The sequence below is a fragment of the Anolis carolinensis genome, unplaced genomic scaffold, assembly GCF_035594765.1.
Source record: "Anolis carolinensis isolate JA03-04 unplaced genomic scaffold, rAnoCar3.1.pri scaffold_66, whole genome shotgun sequence".
In the NCBI taxonomy this organism is placed as follows: domain Eukaryota; kingdom Metazoa; phylum Chordata; class Lepidosauria; order Squamata; family Dactyloidae; genus Anolis; species Anolis carolinensis.
This window is the reverse complement of record NW_026943875.1, coordinates 42,857-67,046: the sequence shown is the minus strand read 5'-3', so window position 1 is coordinate 67,046 and position 24,190 is coordinate 42,857. Positions and strand designations below refer to the sequence as shown.

At 43.1% G+C, this 24,190-nt stretch overlaps 1 protein-coding gene across 1 annotated transcript in view; it reads right to left on the bottom strand.

Moving 5' to 3' along the window:
- Window positions 1–410: 410 nt before the first annotated feature.
- LOC100563894 (ribosome quality control complex subunit TCF25) overlaps window positions 411–24,190 on the bottom strand; it is a 32,419-nt gene continuing 8,639 nt past the window's right edge. Inside the window, exons 7-18 of the mRNA XM_008123281.3 lie at window positions 23,579–23,709; window positions 16,246–16,345; window positions 14,254–14,347; window positions 13,282–13,374; window positions 12,844–12,949; window positions 10,448–10,607; window positions 8,537–8,624; window positions 6,638–6,796; window positions 5,449–5,539; window positions 3,801–3,880; window positions 3,189–3,261; window positions 411–652 (exon numbers count right to left, since the gene is read on the bottom strand). Of these exons, the coding sequence (XP_008121488.2) occupies window positions 488–652; window positions 3,189–3,261; window positions 3,801–3,880; window positions 5,449–5,539; window positions 6,638–6,796; window positions 8,537–8,624; window positions 10,448–10,607; window positions 12,844–12,949; window positions 13,282–13,374; window positions 14,254–14,347; window positions 16,246–16,345; window positions 23,579–23,709 (1,340 nt within the window). The 3' untranslated portion in view covers window positions 411–487. The remainder of the gene's footprint in view (window positions 653–3,188; window positions 3,262–3,800; window positions 3,881–5,448; window positions 5,540–6,637; window positions 6,797–8,536; window positions 8,625–10,447; window positions 10,608–12,843; window positions 12,950–13,281; window positions 13,375–14,253; window positions 14,348–16,245; window positions 16,346–23,578; window positions 23,710–24,190) is intronic.

Sequence of the window (24,190 nt, the reverse complement as noted above, 5' to 3'; positions counted from 1 at the left end):
TGTGCCAAGTTTGGTCCAATTCTGTCATTCCTGGTAGTCGCAGTAGTCCCAGGAAGTGAGTGAAGGTACTGCAAGTCCCATCATCCATGGTCCATTTCCCCCCAATCTGCACCAGGACATAAAGGGGGTCATGGGGGTTCTGTGTGCCAAGTTTGGACCAGTTTCGTCATTGGTGGGCATTGCAGGACTCTGTAGGAGTCAAAGCGTTTCAAAGTACTGCAAATCCCATCATTTGTGGTCCATGCTCCCCCAAACGGCACCAGGCCATAAAGTGCATTATGGGGGTTAAGTGTGTAAAGTTTGGGCCATGTCCGTCATTCCTGACGGTCACAGTGGCCTGTGGAAGTGGCAGCCAATCAGAAAGCTGCCACATACACACATATATAGAAGACAGATATGTGGGAAAGGCATTGAGAGGTCCCTGCTCTTGTGGCTCTTTTTATTGAACAACAAAGAAAAACCACATGAGAAAGTGGGAGAAAAGGGCTCAGTCCCATTCGCCCCCGTCGCCCTCGGGGTTCTCGTCCCGCGGCGGCTCCTGGAACTGGATGTTGGCCAGCATATCCCGCATGGCGGCCATCAGTCTGTTCACGCCTTGGTTCAGATTCTGCCCGGCAACGGGGCCTTCCTCCCCACCGGCCCCAACTTCTCCCTGAAACAGTGTGCAACATGTGTATATATACATACATACATAAGGTCTACAGAGATACTAGTAGGAACACTCCAGCAAGCGAGAGTCCAAAAGTGGCAGGTTAAAACCCGGAACCTCAACCCATGGCTGATACCTTGGGCACACAGAAGACTGGGTGACTTGGAAGGTGCTGAACAGACCATGAAATGCAGAGCTAATCTTAGGAAATGGGGCTACAAAGTGGAATCCACAACGTGCAAGTGTGAAGAAAAGCAGACCACAGACCACTTGCTACAGTGCGGCCTGAGCCCTGCCACATGCACAATGGAGAAGCTTCTTACAGCGACACCAGAGGCACTAAAAGTGGCCAGCTTCTGGTCAAAGAAAATTTAGGATAAATGCCAAATTCATGGGGATAGGAGACTATACAGGAACCAATGTTGATACAAGAGTCCAACTTGTTCTTGTTGGAAGTAAACGAGTATCAATAATGGTATATATGGAACAATGAGGGACAATGGCTACTGATTTTTACTGTTTTCTAGAGCTATGTAACTTGAGGTGTTTTGTAGTGGTCACTTCCCCCTTCTTACTTCCCAAAAGTCTTTTATTGTGCCTTTATATGTTTGAGAAAGGAGCATCATGAGGCTTCTCTCTTATATAAAAACACTAGCTGTGCCTGGCCACGCGTTGCTGTGGCGTTGTCTGGTGGTGGCTGTATTTTATAGGCAGTGTGGAAGAGGCCTAAGTGAGGCCTAACTCTGCCTGTCCCCTGGGCTGAGTGGGTTGCTAGGAGACCAAGTGGGCGGAGCTTAGCCTTCTAACTGGCAGCAATTGGATAAAAACAATTCTTCCTCTCCCTCTAATTAGGACTTTATTTTTCTTTTCTTTGTATCAACCTAGAGCAGGGGTCCCCAAACTAAGGCCCGGGGGCCGGATGCGGCCCTCCAAGGTCATTTACCTGGCCCCCGCCCTCAGTTTTATAATATAATATTTTTATATCAGTTTTAATAATATAATATATTGTATATACATATAATATTGACAATAATCTTATGTTATACAATATAATACTAATAGTAATACCATATAATAATATTAATTGTATGTTATTTATTACATATTATATAATAGTATAGTGGTATAGTTCAATACAGTAATATATAATGCTAATATTGTGTTATGCTAATAATATAATATATTGTATGTTCATACAGCTGCTCTGAGTCCCCTTCGGGGTGAGAAGGGTGGGATAGAAATGTAGTAAATAAATGCAGTAAATAAATAAATAATTTTAGACTTAGGCTCGGCCAAAGTCTGACATGACTTGAAGGCACACAACAACAACAACAACAACAACAATCCTAATTAACTTGACTATCTCATTGGCCAGTAGCAGGCCCACACTTTCCATTGAAATCCTAATAGGTTTATATTGGTTAAAATTGTTTTCATTTTTAAATATTGTATTGTTCTTTCGTTGTTGTTGTTGTTGTTGCACTACAAATAAGACATGTGCAGTATGCATAGGAATTTGTTTGTATTTTTTTTTTCAAATGATAATTCGGCCCCTCAACAGTCTGAAAGATTGTGGACCGGCCCTCTGCTTAAAAAGTTTGGGGACCCCTGACCTAGAGGCATGGATGAGGGGTTGTGCTGCCAATTTTCGAGGTTGTGGGGTGTTTAGTTTTGTTGTTTTGTCGGTCGCCAGGATTCCATCACTCTTTTATATATATAGATAGCCTTAGGGACTCTTCTACCAAAGTTAGAAAACTCTTTCTTTTGTCGATCTGCTCTTTTATCTAATAATAATAATCATCAGTAATAATAATCATTATTATTTCCTTGCTTTTTTCTCTAAAAAAAAGTTATGTTACCTGCAACAATAAATTTTGAATATGGTCTTATGGAGACTTAATGCTGCTGTTTGTCCTCTTATGCTTAATTGTGTTTATACAGATTCTTGTATTTTACGATGTTATATTATTTTATTTTAGTAGCTGTTTGGTTTTAATGGATTGGTTGCTTTTATGCCTGTTGGACTTTCTGCCCCATATGTAAGCTGCCCTGAGTCCCTTCGGGGAGCTGGTGACAGGGTATAAAAATAAAGTAGTGGTAGGTAAAGGTAAAGGTTTCCCCTGACTTTAAGTCCAGTCTTGTCTGACTCTGGGGGTTGGTGCTCATCTCCATTTCTAAGCCAAAGAGCCGGCGTTGTCCATAGACTCCTCCAAGGTCATGTGGCCATAGGCATGACTGCATGGAGCACCGTTACCTTCCCGCCGGAGCGGTACCTATTGATCTACTCACACTGGCATGTTTTCAAACTGCTAGGTTGGCAGGAGCTGGAGCTAACACCGCTCCCGGGGTTTGAACCTGGGACCTTTCGGTCTCCAGCTCAGTGCTTTAACGCACTTTGCCACTGGGGCGAAGTTATTATGGTAGTTGTTGTTATTATTTTCACTTATCCAGAGACTTCTGGATATATCCCAAGGGGAAGGAGAAGGGAACATGGAGCCCCAATGCCTGAAATCTGCCCCAGTTGTAGATCACGACCTACCTGCAAGTTGTAGTTTGGCAACAGGGAGCGAAAGAAGAGTGATAAAGTGCTTTCGTTGGCGGGGTGAGATGGCCTAGAAAGGAAGAAGAAAGGAAGGAGGAATGAAAGGAAAGAAAGAAAATCTGGAATTGTATTACAGTAGAGTCTCACTAATCCAAGCCTCGCTTATCCAAGCCCCTGGATAATCCAAGCCATTTTTGTAGTCAATGTTTTTAATATATCGTGATATTTTGGTGCTAAATTTGTAAATACAGTAATTACAATATAACATTACTGCGTATTGAACTACTTTTTCTGTCAAATTTGTTGTATAACACGATGCTTAATTGGTAAAATCATAACCTAATTTGATATTTAATAGGCTTTTCCTTAATCCCTCCTTGTTATCCAAGATATTCGCTTATCCAAGCTTCGGCCGGCCCGTTTAGCTTGGATAAGTGAGACTCTACTGTACCTGCCTTTTGTCACCATTTATCCCTGGTTTCCAGAAGAAGAGATTGGCCACAGGTGTTTGAGGTCTTTGTAGGATGAAATGTTGGCAACCGACAAAGACGAAACCCAGCAAAAGAAGCCCACAGAATGGAAGAGAGAAATATAGAATAGTGTCCTTACCTTTCTGGCCTTGTGTAGGAAATGATAGAGTCCAGCGGCGGGAGGGGATCGAAGCCCATGATGGGATGGGAGGTCACTTCCTGGGAAGGGGCAAAAAGACAGAGGGTCAAAAGTCAGGTCTCGGTATTGTATAGCTGTAGTTGTGCACCTCAAGTCCCATATATGGATGGATGTGTTGGAAACCGCAACCTCCCAAGCCTTTCACTGTTCATTTGTTAAAGTATGTATTTGCTAACCTGTATTCTATGTGTATGTTGATTTGCCAGTTTGACTGTACCTCTTTGGTATGAGAGAGGTTATAGACATGTGCTTGTACTGAGCATGTTCGGACACAGGACTCCATTTTGTATTGTGTCTACTTTATACCTCAGTGGAGGTGGATGCATATTTTTGCATCAGACCTCAGTGGAGGTGGATGCATGTTGCAGTTGGGACTTCAATAAAGTAGTATGCTTATGGACGTCAGTGAGTGCAACTACTATACTTAAGCACTATAGATTATTATAGTTTAAGGAGCCCCGGTGGCGAAGTGGGTTAAAGCACTGAGCTGCTGAACTTGCAGACAGAAAGGTCCCAGGTTCAAATCCCGGGAGCGGCATGAGCGGCCGCTGTTAGCCCCAGCTCTTGCCAACCTAGCAGTTTGAAAACATGCCAATGTGAGTAGATCAATAGGTACTGCTCTGGCGAGAAGGTAACAGCCCTCCATGCAATCAGGCCAATGGCCACATGACCTTGGAGGTGTCTACGGACAACGCCGGTTCTTCGGCTTAGAAATGGAGATGAGCACCAACCCCCAGAGTCAGACATGACTGGACTTAATGTCAGGGGAAACCTTTACCTTTACCTTATAGAATAGATTATTGATTAAGAATGATACCCTATGTACTCAACACAGAGAACTACATCCTTTCTATAACTGAACCTTAATGAGAAATGTGTTTGTATGGTGAATTGTATGGTGATAGGTTATTTTTCAAAGAAGGCTTTGTTTTTTAATCTCCGAGTGCATATTTTAAAGTAAGAGGTTTTAAGGGAGTGTATATCTTTTGGGCAAATGCAATTTCAACTTCAAAGAAACAACCATCCTCTGTTAACCAAATATATTTTTGTAGTGGCTTGTCTTTGTCCTTGGCAGTCCAAAGACATGGTTCTTCAGTTTAACAGCTGAGTCACCCGTGTGCCATTACAGGAATGCTTATGAATATCACTTGTTCAAACCAGGTCATGCTTTTTTTTTGATTAGTGGGTTTCAAAAGGCGGTCTCCACATGTTCATGGAGATTCACATTTGCCCAACGGATATGACATCATTTTTCCTTTTCAGTAAGGTTATGATTGCCATTTATTTCCAAAAGGATATGTGCCCAGAGACTGGGTGCAGTTATTTCCAATAGGACACATGTGAGAACACACACAATGCCTTTGCCACTGTGGAGATAACCCCCTTCCACTCTGGCTTGACAACTACATGTCCCATAATCCTCAACCCAGCCATATTTAGAGTGAAAGAAAAGACAAGTTTTTCCAAGTTACTCATAGGTTCCATGCCATCCATTCCGTTCTACCCAAGGGGCCAGCAAGACCGGGCTAGGTTTGCTGGAGTTGCAAGAGCCGCAGCCTCATGGACACCAATGTGACTTGCTCCTCACCGGAGGCAATGCTGCCGTCGCTTCCCGGATCTCCGAGAGGATCACATGGCGGTAGACGTTCCTGGGAGCGTTCTGGTACCTCACTTTGCGCCTGAGAAAGTGAAAGCGAGGCAGATGACGACCACTTTGCACCACCTTTTGAGCTCAGGGTGGCTCAGCAAAGCAGTGGCTACCATTGGAAAAGGAACTCCATATTCCTCCCCACAACAGCTTGAATGGCATACATACCAGGTCTTAGGGAGATTAACTTTTGGAACTACAAGCCCCATAATCCCCAAGCAGTTGCGATTCAGTGCAAACAGCATTCTCCACATTCCAGCATTGATACTGTGTTTCTTCAATTACAAGCTGACATCAATTGTAAGACATGCCACCAACAAATATACATAATAATAATAATAATAATAATAATAATAATAATAATAATAATAATAATTATTATTTATTTATACCCCGCCACCATCTCCCCAACGGGGACTCGGGGCGGCTTACATGGGGCCATGCCCAAAACCATACAATATGACAAAATATAAAACAACATATCATAACACAATTTAACAATACAATAAATAATAACATACATTACAATCCAAAATTCAGAAAAAGCAATAAAAACCAGGGCAGGCCACATGAACACTAAATTAAAACTTGGTGAGAAAGACATATGAATAAAACCACGGGGAGCAGGGACATAAAATAGGGAACAGTCTAGAGGATAGATATCCCAAGGGAATAACCGAAGGAAAATATGACAGTTACTCTCCAAAGGCACACCGGAAGAGCCATGTTTTTAAGGCTAGCAAAGTGGGGGCCTGCCTAATCTCAATGGGCAGTGAATTCCACAGTTGGGGGGCCACAGCAGAAAAGGCCCTCTCCCTTGTTCCCACAAGACGGGCCTGAGATATCGGCAGTGGTGACAGGAGAGCCTCCCCTGACGATCAAAGAGATCGGGCGGGTTTATGATAGGAGATATGGTCACTATAATGTAATGTGTCTTACAACTGATGAAATACAGTGCTATATGTTGTAGTCATTCTACTGGGTGGGGTTTTTGGGTTTTTGGGTGAGGGAATCCAGCAAGGTAACTCCCCCCCCTTTTTTTAAGGAATTGTGAGAGTTGAAGTCCAAAACACCTGGAGGGAGGGCCCAGGTTGACCCATGCCTGCCAGAGGTGGTCTTGGTCACTCACTTCTGCTCTGCCTCGTCCAGCGCCGGGTCCTTGGAGTCCACCCTTCTCAGCACCTCGTGGACGTTGGTCTCCAGCCAGGACATGACGGAGGGGTCCTTCCAGAGGGAATGGGTCCTCCCCAGGTAGAGAGAGACGAGCTGGTTCAGCGCAGGAGGAGAGCTGCGGGAGGAAAGCCAACGTGAGAGGTGCATTTGCTGGGAAAATAGGAGGATATTTATTTATTTTGTGTCAAAAGCATTGTACAATGAATACATTTCAAAATGATGGGGAGGGGGGGAGGAAATCACAAGCAACTAAATAGTTTTGGACCAAAAGCGGGCAACAGCAACCGCATTGTCCATAGCTTTAAACAACTCCTCCTCCGTACATGAGGCAGGGCATTGTGGGCAAGCATACATATGCAGAGTTAGGAGGATAAAGCGATGGAAGAACCAAGGAGTCTAATGAGAAACGTCCCTTTGAGTTCTTGACCTGGGCATCTCCATTCAGGAATTGCGCAAGAGAGAAGCGGCATGAAGGTCACTTGCATTCCCATTTGGAAATAAAGACATGGAATAACACAAACGCATAGGAAAGTCAGCATGTGAGAGAAATTGAAATTTTCATTCCTAGTCAAGATGTACCAACTCCTGAAGTGCTTCAGAGATTACATATCTATAAATTATAGAAACCAAACCCAACCCAGTTAGTAAAAATTACTGTTGTTGTTGTTACTATTATTATCATCATCAAAATCTTCATTTGGGAGCCTTGGTGGCACAGTGGGTTAAACCGCTGAGCTGCTGATCTTGCTGACTAAAAGGTTGGTGGTTCAAAACCGCGAAGCAGGGTGAGCTCCCGCTGTTAGCCCCACCTTCTGCCAACCTAGCAGTTTGGAAACATGCCAATGTGAGTAGATCAATAGGTACCGCTCTGGTGGGAAGGTAGCAGCGCTCCATGTAGTCATGCCTGTGGCCACATGACCTTGGAGGTGTCTACGGACAACACCAGCTCTCCGGCTTAGAAATGGAGATGAGCACCAACCCCCAGAGTGTGAGTAGATCAATAGGTACTGCTCCAGCGGGAAGGTAACGGCACTCCATGCAGTCATGCCCATGGCCACATGACCTTGGAGGTGTCTACGGACAACACCGGCTCTTCGGCTTAGAAATGGAGATGAGCACCAACCCCCAGAGTGTGAGTAGATCAATAGGTACTGCTCCAGCGGGAAGGTAACGGCGCTCCATGCAGTCATGCCCATGGCCACATGACTTTGGAGGAGTCTACGGACAACACCGGCTCTTTGGCTTAGAAATGGAGATGAGCACCAACCCCCAGAGTCGGGCACGACTAGACTTAACGTCAGGGGAAAACCTTTACTTTTACCTACATCCTTATTTCTAGACCGCCTTTCTCCCCATGGGGACTCAATTCATCTTACAACAACATGTAAGCAATGCCAGACCTTAGGAAAAGTCACCTTTTCTTGATGAATACTCCCCAGATCCTCTCCATTGAAGGAACTCTAAAAGTTCCCATCTGTAATAGATAACAGTTCCCAGGTTCTGGGCAGACTTATAATGTTTATGCTATTTTATGCTGTGTTATACTGTTTTATTGTTTTATATTGTTTTAAATTATACTGTGTTTTAATGTAAGATGCTGGGCTTGTCCCCACGTGAGCCGCCCCAAGTCCCCTTGAGGAGATGAGAGCGGGATATAAAAATAAAGTTGTTGTTGTTGTTATTATTATTACCCTCAACATCTTTATTCCACCCTGCTTTCCCCCAAAGATTGGAACTCCAAAGTGACTTACAAATGAAAAGGATTACAAAACCATATTCGTATGACTCCCTAGGTCCCAGATTTAACACAGGGCTCCTTCACCCCAAAGGGTTCTCCCTGCCCCATGCTCCTGACCTTAACTGGGCCTCTAGTCCAAAGAATGGGTGGGAGGACACCATGGCATCTGGTTGAATGCTGCAGCGATCCAGCAAAGGCATCAGGACTGGAAAAGGAAGGGGAAATGCGTCAGGTCTGGAGTTCGAGATTGGAGGCACCAGACATCAGCATCTCTTCTAAACATTCAAGTAACATTACAACTTTTTATAATCAAGTACAGTAGAGTCTCACTTATCCAACATAAATGGGCCAGCAGAACGTTGGATAAGCGAATATGTTGGAAAATAAGGAGAGATTAAGGAGAAGCCTATTAAACACCAAATTAGGTTATGATTTTACAAATTAAGCACCAAAACATCATGTTATACAACAAATTTGACAGAAAAAGTAGTTCAATATGCAGTAATGCTACGTAGTAATTACTGTATTTACGAATTTAGCACCAAAATATCACGATGTATTGAAAACAATGACTACAAAAATGCGTTGGATAATCCAGAACATTGGATAAGCAAATGTTGGATAAGTGAGACTCTACTGTAACTGCAGTTTTTTTGCTTCTTGGATCTCTCAGCCTCCAAGAAAGCCCCTTTTGTAATTTGTAATTAGGCCCGGGCTGGAGAGCAAGCCAGCTGCAACCAGCTGCAATGAATCACTCTGACCAGGAAGTCATGAGTTCGAGGCCCGCTCGGAGCCTGTGTTTGGTTTGTCTTTGTTCTATGTTAAAAGGCATTGAATGTTTGCCTATATGTGTAATGTGATCCGCCCTGAGTCCCCTTTGTTACCAGGTGAGAGTATAGCGGAATCAGTAGCATCCAGATAACACCATGTGCAAAAGACTCAGACCAGGCAGAGGAATTGAAATGAACAAAGGAACTTTACTCTTGCTTGTAGAGTTGAAATATAAAACAGTTCTGCAATCGTACAATGCCCATGTAGTTGCATAAGATCAATGACTAATCAATCAGCATCAATATATACAGCATAGCATATTCAAATTACTACTTGACCGTAGCCAGAGAGAGCATGTCTTTTTCTGTGCTCTCTCTTGAAGCTCAAAATTCCCAACTGACAAACTCAGCCACCTGCCATCAAACAGATACATTGTTTTAGGCGTGGCTTTGCCTCTGCAAAGCTGAGCTCTTTTGCAGAGTTCCCTTTGCAAACCAACTTTGCAAGGATTTCTTTACACACACACATATAGCAATTTGGCGCAATACCCTTTGGGGTGAGAAGGGCGGAATATAAATGCTGTAAATAAATAAATTTTTCCAGGGTACTTATTTGATCTCAGAGTAATAATAATAATAATAATAATAATAAATAAGTTTATTTATATCCCGCCTCCAGCTCCCTTGAAGGGGACTCGGAGCGGCTTACAGCAAAATCAAAATACAAGCAATGATAAAATATGAAACATCAAAGGACAACAACAGAAACCAATAATAAAATATACACAATAGGCAAAAAAAAACACAACACAGAATTAAAACATCAAATTAAAAACAAGGAGGTTGCAATAGTGGATAAGCAAGGTGCACATTATGAGTAACATAAATAGATAGATAAATATTTAGATGAGTAACATAAATAGATATTCATAAATAGATGAAGTGCAATAGAATCATTTAAGGTCACATTAGGTAGGGAGGAGTCCTGAATAATATCAAGGAATCAGGAATCAAGAGAAGAGCGACCAGTACAAAAGGTCGAGGAGCATAATAATTGTGATGGAGAAAGGCGATCTTAACCAAAGGCCTGGGTGAAAAGCCAAGTTTTCAGACTCTTCCGAGTAATCCTCTTTGGGAAGACACGTCAGTTAGCTCAGGAGCCTGGCTTTTGGTTACAGGATTGCTGCTTAAATGTCTTAAGCCTGACCCAGAGCAAAACACCTGTACTATTTTGAACTTTTCATGCTGCCACACTCACCGCTGGGGAACATGATCAGGGCCTGTTGGATGAGGCTGGCCGCTCTTTCCTGGGCCTGGCTCAGCTCCACTTCAGGGAGATCCTCCTGCTGACTCAGGAGGAAATGCGCCAGCGGCACCGAGAAGGCAAAATTGGGGAGCTGGGAGAGGTTCCGATGGCCCTGAGAGGAGAGACAGGTGAAAAGGAGACAAGGCGCTGCTTACTTTTCAACAAGGTGGAACATGTCCAGAGAAGGGCAACCCAAATGGTCAAGGGAAACTAGGGATCCCTCTGAGGAGCGGAAGAGGTTTAGTTTGGAGAAGGCTGTTTAAATACTGGAAAGGATGTCCCATTGAGCAGGGAGGGTGTTTTCTGTTCCTCCAGAGACTGGGCCAACATAGAGCCAGAGACTCAAAGTGAAGGAAAAGAGCTTCCACTTATTTATTTATTTTTGGAAAAACTTTCTGATGGTCTTTGTGTATATTCAGTGGAATATACCACCTTAGGGTTTGTAGGAATCTCCTTCTGTGGAGGTTTTTAAGCAGAGACTAGATGGCCATCTCTTGGGAGGGCTTGGATGTTGTCTTCCTTCATGACAGAAGGGGGTTGAAATGGATGGCTTCTGGGTGGCCTTTGGGGTTGAACTGGATGGCCCTTGGGATTTCTTCCAACTAGAATTCTATCTGTCTGTCTGTCTGTCTATCCATCCATCCAGCCAGCCATCTCTTAGGGGATTGAACTGGGTGGCTTTTGAGATCTCCTCCAGCTCTAAGATTCATTCTGTCTGTCTGTCTGTCTGTCTATCCATCCAGCCATCCATCTCTTAGGAGGTTGAACTGGGTGGCCTTTGAGGGTGAACTGGATGTCCTTTGGGATCTCTTGCAACTCTAGGATTCTATCTATCTGTCTATCTGTCTGTCTATCCATCCAGCCTTCCATGTCTTTGGGGGTTGAACTGGGTGGCCTTTGAGGGTGAACTGGATGTCCTTTGGGATCTCTTGCAACTCTAGGATTCTATCTATTTGTCTATCTGTCTGTCTATCCATCCAGCCTTCCATGTCTTTGGGGGTTGAACTGGGTGGCCTTTGGGGTTGAACTGGATGTCCTTTGGGATCTCTTGCAACTCTAGGATTCTATCTATCTGTCTATCTGTCTGTCTATCCATCCAGCCTTCCATGTCTTTGGGGGTTGAACTGGGTGGCCTTTGGGATCTCTTCAAACTCTAAGATTCTGTCTGTCTGTCTATCCATCCAGCCAGCCATCTCTTAGGGGGCTGAACTGGGTGGCCTTTGGGGTTGAATTGGATGTCCTTTGGGTTCTCTTCCAACTCTAGGATTCTATCTATCTATCTATCTATCTATCTATCTATCTATCTATCTATCTATCTATCTATCTATCCATCCATCCATCCATCCATCCATCTATCCATCTTTCCATCCATCCATCCATCCATCCATCCAGCCTTCCATGTCTTTGGGGGTTGAACTGGGTGGCCTTTGGGATCTCCTCCAGCTCTAAGATTCTGTCTGTCTGTCTGTCTATCCATCCAGCCATCCATCTCTTAGGGGGCTGAACTGGGTGTCCTTTGGGGTTGATCTGGATGTCTTTTGGGATCTCTTCCAACTCTAGGTTTATATCTGTCTGCCTGTCTATCTATCCATCCAGACATTCATCTCTTATGGGATTGGACTGGATGTCCTTTGGGGTCTCTTCCAACTCTAGGATTCTATCCATCCATCCATCCATCTATCTAACTAGCCAGTCAGCCATCTTTTAGGGGGTTGGACTGGATGGCCTTTGGGATCTCTTCCAACTCTAGGATTCTATCTTATCTGTCTGTCTGTCTATCCATCCAGACATCCATCTCTTATGGGATTGGACTGGATGGCCTTTGGAGTCTCTTCCAACTCTAGGATTCTATCCATCCATCTATTTATCTAACTAGCCAGTCAGCCATCTTTTAGGGGGTTGGACTGGATGGCCTTTGGGGTCTCTTCCAGCTCTAGGATTCCATCTATATATCCATCCACCTCTTAGGGGGTTGGGCCGGATGGTCCTTGGGGTCTCTGTCCCCTCTGATCCTATAATAAAACTGAGCAAATTGCTCAAAGCAGATGTCCTGGAGTGTGAATTTTTTTAACATAAAGGCGTATGGAAATGCACCCCCTTAGAGGTTTCAAGGCATAATTCCGCTCTTGTCTGAACCAGAAATGTTCACTTCGGGGCAAAAGGAGGGGTCTTAATGAGGCACAGAAGCAGCCCTTGTTTTGAGTAGGATCCACACCCCAATGTTTGCTTCTTTCACGGAGGAGGGGGCAGGATCGGACCCTCTGGAAGCGCAGCCCTCGCCCGCCCAGGCCTGGCACCAGCAGGACCACTGTCCCAAGAGACCTTGGACCCTTCACTCGCCTCCTTACCTCCCATTCACGGAACAGGCGGGTCAGAAAGGCATACTCTCTCGCTCGGAGCGACAGCAGATCGATGATCAGCAGCATGCAGAGGGGGTCGTTCTCCGGGTCGAGGCTTTGGGAAGGGGAAGGAAGGGGAGAGAAATGGAAAGGAACAAGTCCAGTTACAAAACCAACGTGCTGAAGACCGCACATGGCACCTTTGGATTTGCCTCAAGACCGGCCAGCAGCAGGCACACATTCCTCTGTGCATGAGCACCAAACTCAATTAAAAGATCATAAACAGAGAAACAGATCACCCCTTGTAATAAAACAAAACTAATACACCATTTCATCTTAATGTGGAAACACATCGTCCTGATCATGGAGACAGGAGACAGCTAGGTCACCCTGACTTGCTTTTGCGCCCCCAAAAGGGAGTCCAACATCCTCAGAATTGGTTGTTACCTCAGGATGAGTTTGCAGAACTCCAGGGCCGTGCGAGGGCAGCCTCTCCTTTCAAGGAAAACCATGTGCTTGAAGAGGGCCAGGTAGAAAGCTCTGCAAGACAAGGAAAAGGCTTGCTGTTAATGCAGTAGTTCTCAACCTGTGGGTCCCAACTTTCAAAAATCCTAACAGCTGGTAAACTGACTGGGATTTCTAGGTGTTGTAGGCCAAAACACCTGGGGACCCACAGGCTGAGAACCAATGTCTTAGACACAAAGAGAACTGGAGGATGGATGGCCATCTGTCTGGAGGGCTTTGGTTGTGCCTTCTTGGCAGAAGGAGGATTGGACTAGATGGCCTTTGGGGATCCCTTCCAATTCTAGTGAAATCTGGTCTGCCTAGGAGTCTCATGGAGTCTCCTTCCAAAAACTCCATCAGGCTGGATGGCCTTCTGTCTGGAGGGCTTTGGTTGTGCCTTCCTGCTGGCAGAAGGGGGGTTGGACTAGATGGCCCCTGGGGGTCCCTTCCAATTCTAGTGAAATATGGCCTGCCTAGGAGTCTGGTGGAGTCTCCTTCCTTCTCTGGAATGTTTGAAGCAGAGGCTGGATGGCCATCTGTTGAGAGGGCTTGGATGATGTCTTCCTGCAGAAGAGGGTTGGACTGGATGGCCCCTTGAGATCTCTTCCAACCCTCTATGATTTATAAGACTCTATGAAAAATATGGTTTCACAATAAACTAAGATTATGTTAGTGGCAGTGAAGTCCAGTACAAATCCAGGTCTCTTCTCCACTAGGAATGACTGAGAGCTTCTGGGAGTTAGCGTTCTAAAAAGCAACTTTATCAAGCTCTTTATTAAGCACAAGCACTATTGCTGGTTGGGGGATCGTGGGGTTTGTAGTCCAAAACATGAACATTTCTACATTCAGCTCAGCAGTGGCATGCCAGGTACTCCACTGCCCATTGTCCTTTGATGGGCGGTGGTGGGTGAATACCTGTTCTCTGGCCTCCGGTAGTCCAGGCGGCAGGTCCCGCTGGTGAGGCTGAAGACCGGGTGGAAGGCGCACTCCAGCGTGTAGAGGGCCCGCTCTGGAAAAGAAGGGGCCAGAAGGAAGCCTTGCTGAGCCTTGGCTCCATTGAGCATCTTTATATATAACACTTTCTCCCTAAAGGAACCTGAGGCCATGCATTCCCTTTACATAATGCACATCCCAGGGCAAGATGAGAAAACAACAAATGGCCCAAACCAAGGAAAAACCCCAGTGAGGCTATTAAGAATGCCTCGATTTGGGTTTGGCCTGGCCAGAGGCAGAAGGCCACCACACTCCTGCAGAGATTTCACTGCTTAAGACATTTATTTCCATCGGCAACACAGTTCCATTTGTATCAGGTGGGAATCATGCGGACCCCTGGCTGCTCTTGGAACGCAACTCCCAATATTCCTTATCAATCTATATATATAAAAGGGTAATGAAATTTCGGCCTAGGACAAAACAACGAAACTACACATCCCAGAAACACTAAACTTGGCAGCACAACCCCTCATCCATGCCTCTACGTTCATACAACAAAAAGAAAAAAAATCCTAATTAGAGGGAGATGAATAATTGTTTTCATCCAATTGCTGCCAGTTAAAAGGCTAAGCTCCACCCACTTGGTCTCCTAGCAACCCACTCAGCCCAGGGGGCAGGCAGAGTTAGGCCTCACTTAGGCCTCTTCCCCACTGCCTATAAAATACAGATTATCAGATTTGAACTGGATTATATGGCAGGGTAAACTCAAGGCCCTTCCACACAGCTATGTAACCCATTTATAATCTTATATTATCTGCTTTGAACTGGATTATCTTGACTCCACACTGCCATATAATCCACTTCAGTGTGCAGTTGGACACAACTGGACTTAATGTCAGGAGAAAACCTTTACCCTTTACCTTAACTACCACCAATTCCTCAATACTTTATTTCCCATACCACCATACTTCGCCACAGCAACGCGTGGCCAGGCACAGCTAGTGGCTTATAAGGATGATAGGACATGTGCTCCAACAACATGGCCTTGTGTTACAGGCCAGAGAAAAGGAGTTGTCGCTTTAAATGAAGCTAGAAGGGAAAGTTGATAAAAGTGGGGAACCAGAAAAGGCAGTGAAAGGAACCTCCTGATCCAAACATGGATCAGGACTGTTTCCAAAGACTAAAGACAACTGTTTCATCACCTAATCAATCAATCAATTTATTAATGCTCCGACCAATGGTCATATGCATTTACAGAAACAACATCAAACAAACATCTATGCAAAACACTATAAAATCCAACAGTTAAAAGTAGGATGCAAGCAGGATGAAACAGAGAATGCAAAATATACATTGTGATATAATGTTGGCATTTTAAAATAAAAGTGATGCCAACTGTAAGAGTTATATGGAACATATCCCGGCAGGATGCATTTCGCAGATCTATAACTTTCCCAGTTTCTGAGCAATGCAACAATTGACCTTTTATTTTGGTCCAATGTTATAGACTCCAAACTAAAATGAGATTTGTAGCAGGGCTTTTTTGTTTCAATTCTACTGGTTCTCCAAAACACGACCAATAACTTAATTCAGCAATCTCTCAATACAGAAGCATCTGAACTATATTCTTAGGTAACTGCCTTCTTTCGCATCAAGAAAGGCCCAACTTCACACATTCTGTAGGTCATACTTGTTCTCACAATATGGACTTGCAAAGATGACAATAGCCACTAAAAGGGAAAGGAACAAAGCAACTATAGACAAAGCAAAACAGATTCCCAAGAAAGGAAATGAAAGGGAGGGTCCCTTGATATGAAAGTATGGCGTCTCACTCCAAAAGGTTCTCCCAGTCAACTCCTCTGGAAGCCGCAACCTGAATTAGAAGGCTCCTTGACTACTTCAGAGATCCACAATGCAAGGAGCCATATTTTCTTTGGAGGGCTGTATCAGCCGCAGGGTGGGCCTGCTTCTTACCAATGAGGTCCCTGGCCATCTCTTGGTCTTCCTGCATGTGGCACACGTCGCTGAGCTGCAGGAGGGAGTCCACGTGCGAAGGGTTCATCTGGAGCAAAAGCTGTCGGCAAAGAAAACAAAGCTGGTGAGTGGATCAGGAGAACTCATGGAGAGACCTTGGTGAGTTTGAAGAGGAGATAGAGGCTGGAGAGAGCAAGTGGCAATTGGGAGATTTATTTATTTTATTTATTTGCCTCATTTATACCCTGCCTTTCTCACCCCGGAGGGGAATCAAGGCAGCTTACACATGGCACAATCCGATGCCCCAAAACACATATAAAACCAAAGCTTAAAATATTAAATATTTAAAAATTTAGACATAAAATTTAAACATTACAACAGTTAAAAATCACGCCACGCTTGGGCAACCGTGGGATGTTAGGGAGCTATACTAACACCTCAGGAATACGATTATAGAGGTGGAAGAGACCCCAAGGGCCATCCTATCCAACCCATTACTTATCCAACACTCACTTAGCCAACGTTCTGGATTATCCAACGCATTTTTGTAGTCAATGTTTTCAAAACATCGTGATATTTTGGTGCTAAATTCGTAAATACAGTAATTACAACATAACATTAATGTGTAATAAACTACTTTTTCTGTCAAATTTGTTGTATAACATGATGTTTTGGTGCTTAATTTGTAAAATCATAACCTATTTTGATGTTTAATAGGCTTTTTCTTAATCTCTCCTTATTATCCAACATATTCGCTTATCCAACGTTCTGCTGGCCTGTTTATGTTGGATAAGTGAGACTCTACTGTAGACAGATAGATCATAGAGCCATCCAGTCCAACCTCCTTCTTTTTTTTGGGAAGACACCATCCAAACCCTTCTGACAGACGGCCATCCAACCTCTGTTTAAAAACCTCCAAAAAAGGAGATGCAATGATAATAATAATAATAATAATAGGCATTGACAAAATTACGATCTACCAACTGCAAAAGGCCACCCTACTGGGATCTGCACGCATCATCTGAAAATACATCACACAGTCCTAGACACTTGGGAAGTGTTCGACTTGTGGTTTTGTGAAACAAAATCCAGGATATCTATCTTGTTTGCTGTGTCATGCAATAAAACAATAATAAAACTTTATTTCTAGACTGCCCTCTCTCCCCAGAGGGACTCAGGGCGGTTAACATACATATAAATGGCAAACATTAAGTGCCACAATTTCTTCATTAATGTCAAAAGTATAAAATGACAATAACATACACATTATAATAAAATTTCACATTAGAAAAAACAAAGAGCTGTACAGTTGGAAGGACCACCTAAATCCAATCCCAATTCTGTCATAGAGGACTGCGCAACTGAAACATTCCTGGAAAATGTTCAGTCTTGTTTAAAAACCTCCAGAGGAGACTCCAACTGCCAAGACAATTTATTCCTCCACCAAACAAACTCTTGCCACCAGGAGTTCTTCCTAATGTTTAGGTGAAATCTCTTTTCCTGCTATTTGAATCCATGGCTCTGCCATGTCCTATTCTCCAAGAGCAGCCGAAAACAAGCTTGCTCCCTTGGTTTTTCCAGCAGGCATTTGGAAATGTTTAGACAGTAACCAGAACTGATTGCTAATCACTCAGCACTTTATATTTACATTTTGTGCATTCAGCTGGGCTGCTATATTGATTACATGGATCTTTTAACTGATTCTATTTTAATAGAGGTTGTTTTATGCAATTTATATACCTGGTTTATGTAATGTTATTTTTTTTCATGTTGATGTATTTTATTTTATGTATTATGTATTTTATGCATGGCATCTTTGTGTGCTATTTTGTAAGCTACCCCAAGTCCCTATGGGAAATGGTGGCAGGGTATAATTAAAGTTGTTCTTGTTGTTATATTATTATTATTTTATTATGACACAGCAAACAAGATAGATATGCTGGATTTCGTTTCACAAAATCACAAGTCGAAACCTTCCCAAGTATCTAGGACTGTGTGATGTATTTTCGGATGATGCGTGCAGATCCCAGTAGGGTGGCCTTTTGCAGTTGGCAGATCGTAATTTTGTCAATGTCTATTGTTTCCAAATGCCGACTGAGATCTTTTGGCATGGCACCCAATGTGCCGATCACCACCGGGACCACCTGCACTGGTTTCTTCCAGAGTCTTTGAAATTCAATCTTGAGGTCCTGATAGCGGCTGAGTTTTTCCTGTTGCTTTTCGTCATTATTATTATTATTATTATTATTATTATTATTATTATTTGAAACACAACAAGATGAGTTTTTCCTGTTGTTTTTCGTCATTATTATTATTATTATTATTATTTGAAACACAACAAGAAACACAACTCTGCTGGCTGTTGTATTCGATCACACATCGGACACTTCCCAAGTTGTATTATTATTATTATTATTATTATTATTATTATTATTATTAGTTCTTGCTAACATTACAACTTGCTAACAATATAACTTGAAACAGAGTTGGTATCTGACAGCAACAGATTGTCCTGAGCATCCTGGGTGTTAATATAGCAATGGTGAGATGCCTTCATTAAATGGACTCAAATGGGAAATATTATTTCCAGCATGGCAGGCCTGTATTCTACTTTCTATGTGTTGCCTGTATCTCGGATCCTGCTGATGGATCGTCTGCTGATTACTTGTGTATCTCTCTCTTGTGCTCCCTTTATCACCACCAATTTCAGGGAAATTTATCACAGGGCTATTTTCGCACATTCATGCATGGTTGAGCCAGAAAAAGAATATTTCATCCAAAAAAACCAAAAAACAAACAAACAGGACAACAAGCTACATAACACTCTGGCTATAAAAGAAAGCCATTGTTCGCCAGACAGAAATAATCTCTGAGCTCTGAATATAAGCTTATGAAACGCTCTCAAGAAGCCTAGGGCCAAGGCTGGCTGAAACACGATATCCATCATGTTATCTTTGCAAGTCTGCAGATCTTTCCCTTTGGATCAAATAAGCATTTAACGACTTTTAAGATCCACTTTTCCATCTCCACCAACTAGCATCTTGCAAGCATCTTCTTCAGATCTTCAAAGCTGATATGCACTTTGTTAAATGTTTAAGTTGGCTCAGAGACAGTGCTCTGATTATAAGGATTTTTTAGATATGTGTTTTATGGGCATCGGGACTACTTTCTGGCATTTTTCATAATGGTTATTCCAAGCAGCTGGGTTTTCTGAAACGTGTAACCAAACTAAGCCCCTTTTGAATGAGCTGATCGAGAGTCGGAGAAGGACTTCAAGGGAACAGATAAGAACCAAGCAGCTTTCTAGGTATCATTGGACTCCAACTCCACAAATTTCCCATCAAGGACTGCTGGAAATTGCAGTCCAACGATATCTGGATAGTCTAAAACAGGGATCCCCCAACTTTTTAAACAAGGGGCCAGTCCACAGTTCCTCAAAATGGGAACAGCCTCAATGTTAATAATCCTAATAAAAATAATAAAGTGGGTTGGAAGAGACTCCTTTTAGTCCAATCCCCTTCTTCCTTTGTGCACCAAAAGCACAAGCAAAGCACCCCTGACAGATGGCCACTCAGCCTCAATGTTGTTAATAATAATAATAATAATAATAATAATAATAATAATAATAATAATAATATACATCACACAATCTTAAACGCTTGGGAAGTGTTTGACTTGTGATTTTGTGATACGAAATCCAACCTATATATCTCATTTGCTGTGTCATACTGTGTCTTTGTGTCAATAATAATAACAACAACAACAACAATAAAGAGGGTTGGAAGAGACACCTTGGGCCATTTAGTCCAGCTCTCTTCTGCCTTTGTGCACCAAAAGAACTAGCAAAGCACCCCTGACAGATAGCCACCCAGCCTCAATGTTGTTAATCATCATCATCATCATCATCATCATCATCATCACACAGTCCTAAACGCTTGGGAAGTGTTTGACTTGTGATTTTGTGATACGAAATCCAACATATATCTCTCATTTGCCGTGTCATACTATGTCTTTGTGTCAATAATAATAACAACAACAACAATAAAGAGGGTTGGAAGAAACCCCTTGGGCCATTTAGTCCAGCCTTCTTCTGCCTTTGTGCACCAAAAGCACTAGCAAAGCACCCCTTAATAATTATTAATTAAATAATTAAAATACCATTATAAACAAGCAGAGCTTTGGAATGAGCGCAAGGAGGAAGCAGGAAAGGCGCGCACATTTATTTTCTCCCTCGTGCTGCAGTTTGGGGACCCCTGGTCTAAACAATCGTTTTTCAAAATTTAGAACCACTTTTTCCGGGGGAGAGGAGTACGATTCCTCTCCAGCTCCGGGCTCCCCCCAAAGAGCAACTAAAGGCCAAACTCCACAAACATTTGACCAGGACTTGGGGAATCATCCAGCATTCATTACTGTGTTGTTGTGTCTTATCTAAATAACTGCTTTCTTAATTTGATTTCTGCTTTTGGGGGGGAAAACCAAAAATAGCCTTTGTCAACTGTATGTTTCCAGAGAGTAAAGAGCAGGCCAAAAACTAAGCTCTCTGGGACAAAGGCTGCTCTATCTTCAAAGAGCCTAATCGTAAGGGAGCGAAGGGGGGGGTTTGGGGTCTTTCCAAAACTTCAATGCCCCAATTATGCTAACATTAGGTCAAGAACATTTTCTGCCATTTGCCTGATCTTCTGTGGACCATCAAAGTTGGTGCTCGGCTTAACCAGTTCCGATACGCTTCCATCAAGACCTCAAAGCGGGGTCTGTTCTGCTAATTGCCAAGGAAAATTAAGCATCTCCTCATCCAAAGAAGGAAAATGCTTATAAATAGCTACAGCAAACTCTGTAAACCCTGATTTTTTAAAAGATCCATGATGCTCCTCTGCACCCCACAAAAACCATCCTCAAAACTAGAGGCTTTTCCTAGACTGGAGCTTGCAGAAGCTACTTCTTTTGGACTACTAATCCCAGCAGCCTCCAGTAGCAGCATGACCCTTTTCCTAAATCAAGACATTACTTGAAACAATTTTATTAGGGTTTTTTCCCTACGCTTTATGCCATTCCTATCCATTCAAAGTGGCTTTTCTCCAGATAGGTAGACATTAAAGGTAGAAATTAAAATATGGCTTCTGCTAGAGCAGTGGTTCTCAACCTGTGGGTCTCCAGATGTTTTGGCCTTCAACTCCCAGAAATCCTAACAGCTGGTAAACTGGCTGGGATTTCTGGGAGTTGTAGGCCAAAACATTTAGGGACCCATAGGTTGAGCGCCACTGTGCAAGAGCTTCAGATGGGCTCCTTCAATCCTGCATGACTGAAGTCCACATATACTTTATGGCATAAGGGTTAATACTGCTTTAAAACATTCTTATTTGGGGCTTTCAAGTCAACTCGGATTAATCGCGACCTTTTCCCAGATCTTTCTTGGCAAAATTATTATTATTATTATTATTATTATTATTATTTCATTTCTATCCCACTGGGATTCAAAACGGCATACAACATATAAAATTCATACAAATACATCAGACAGCAATGCATAATCAATTGAAACATCATATCCTGATATAAATACCCAATTAACATATCAAATAAAACAAGTTTAAAAACTTGTTTTGATCACAGAGATGTTGCCATTGCTTTCCTCTGAGAGTGCGACGTGCCCAAGGTCACTCCTCAGGTTTCTAGGGCTGAGCGAGGGTTTCAAACTGATGGCCCTCCAGGTATTTTGGACTTCAGCTCCCAGAATTCTTGACCATTGGGCAGGCTGGCAATAGGGGCTTCTGGGAGTTGGAGTCCCAAACACCTGGAGGGCCACAGGTTGTGCACTGGTTTAAATCCTAGTTTCCTAGAGCCTTAGGCTCGACTCAGAACAGGTTGCTTGGGAACTCAGCATGTATTGCTTCCAACAAACAACACTCCACCCTAATCCAGGAACTCCATAAGGAGAAAATACAATGGGCATTAAGACCATCTGGGTCATTGCCTTGGGATATTGTGATGACTCCAACATAAAGAGCTTTTGAATAAAACCACTGTACAAAAACATGGGCGGAAACTTCATTCAGGATCTGCAGGATCAAATCATGTTTGATGTGGATCTCTTTAGGAAAGGACTTCTAAGCCCAAATAGGACAGGTTCAACACAGTGTTGTTATTGTTGTTATTGTTATGGGCCTCCTGGTCATTTTTTACTAGAAGGTGAACTGATCCTTTCTGGGGCTGAGAGTGTGACTTGCTCATGGTCACCCAATGGGTTCTTAAGTGGGGATTTGAACCCTGGTCTCCAGAGTTGTCGCCCAAAGGGCAAACTGTGTTGATTCTCCCTTGACAATATCTAAACTTCTGGAAAGATGTTTTCAACCACTTAGAAAGAGAACCATACCAAAGCTGTAATGATGCTGTTGATGGATGAGGCGATGCGGGGAATAATAATAATAATAATAATAATAATAATAATAATAACAACAACTTTATTCTTGTATCCCGCCACCATCTCCCCGAAGGGACTCGGGGTGGCTTACACAGGGACGAGCCCAACAACATACATAAAACTTACATAAAACAATAATTAAAACAGTGAAACAATAATTAAAACAATAACAATAAAATGTAAATATCACTTAACAATTCTTAAAAACTTAGCATCAATTGCCTGTGGTCCTGTCTCAAGGAACCATTGTGTGATGCTTTCTTGCCTATTTGTCCTCCTACAGGACCAATGGGACACCCACATATGTGCATTTCTCCTCCTCCTTTTGCAGACATTGTAGGTCAGTAGTGTCAAACTTACAGCCCTCCATGAGTTTTCGACTCCAGTTCCCAAAATTCCTGGCCATTAGACAAGCTGGCAATAGGGGCTTCTGAGCGTCGGAGGCCCAAACAGCTGGAAGGCCACAAGTTTGACACCTCTGCTGTAGAGATTGGCATTCTTTTCTTCTCTCTTTGAAACACCCAAAACTCACTCTCCTCTGACAGAAAAAACGGTGCCTGAGGCTGTCCTGCAGGACTGTTCTGTGCTTTGTGATGAGAAGCTGAAATATCACGTGAGGCCTCCATGTCCAGACGTGATAATGGGATCAGAACTCTGGGACCCTCCGGAGCTTTGGAGGCACAGTCAGATGGTTCTGCTTGCCACAAAGCACAGAATGGTTAATCTGAGGCGCCTTCCATGGGTTGATAGATGGCTCAGGCTTACATAGATCTCCAGACGCAATTGCCACAGGCTCACCCTGCAGTAGCTGGATCATCGGCCTGATCTTCCCCATCAAGCATAGAAACCAGGTGCTAACAAGGAGAAAGCAGCTGCATATGTTGTTGCTGCAAACTGGCCAAGTCAAGAACTTACGACAAGGTTATTAGGGTCCATGGACTCCACAGCGTCCAAGAACTTGAACTGGACTTGCTGGTACTCTCTGCTGTGCTCAAAGGCAAAGTGCTGGATCCCCCGCTTGGTCTCCAGCAGCGCCATAGAGATACCTGGGCAACAAGGAGAGAGAGAGTTCTGTTGGAACCAGAGGGTGCTGGCTATCATTATTTGCTTGTCACAAAAAAATCCTGCTGTTTTGTTGACCCACATCTTGGATGCAAAGCTGGTGATCTGGGTGGGTTAACTCTTGCTCCCAGAATCCCCACTCCCAATGAAACCGAAAGGGGCCAGAAAACCACTTCCTTGTTGGTCATTTGGGATATTTTGCATGGAAAGGGAAGAGCCGTAGAGAAGCTTGTATATTCAAACAACCATTTTGAGAAGTTTCTACCAGCAGCAGTTCTTTTCTTTAAAAAAATTAATTAATTTTTATTCAATGAGACAAGCACATCATACAAAGATATATGCGACAAACAAAATGCATCAAACACATAAAACAAGTATTTTTTTCTTAATATAAAACACTAACTCACAACAGCTAACAAAACTACTAAGTCAAATCAATACACAAAGCACACAAAAGCTAATGAA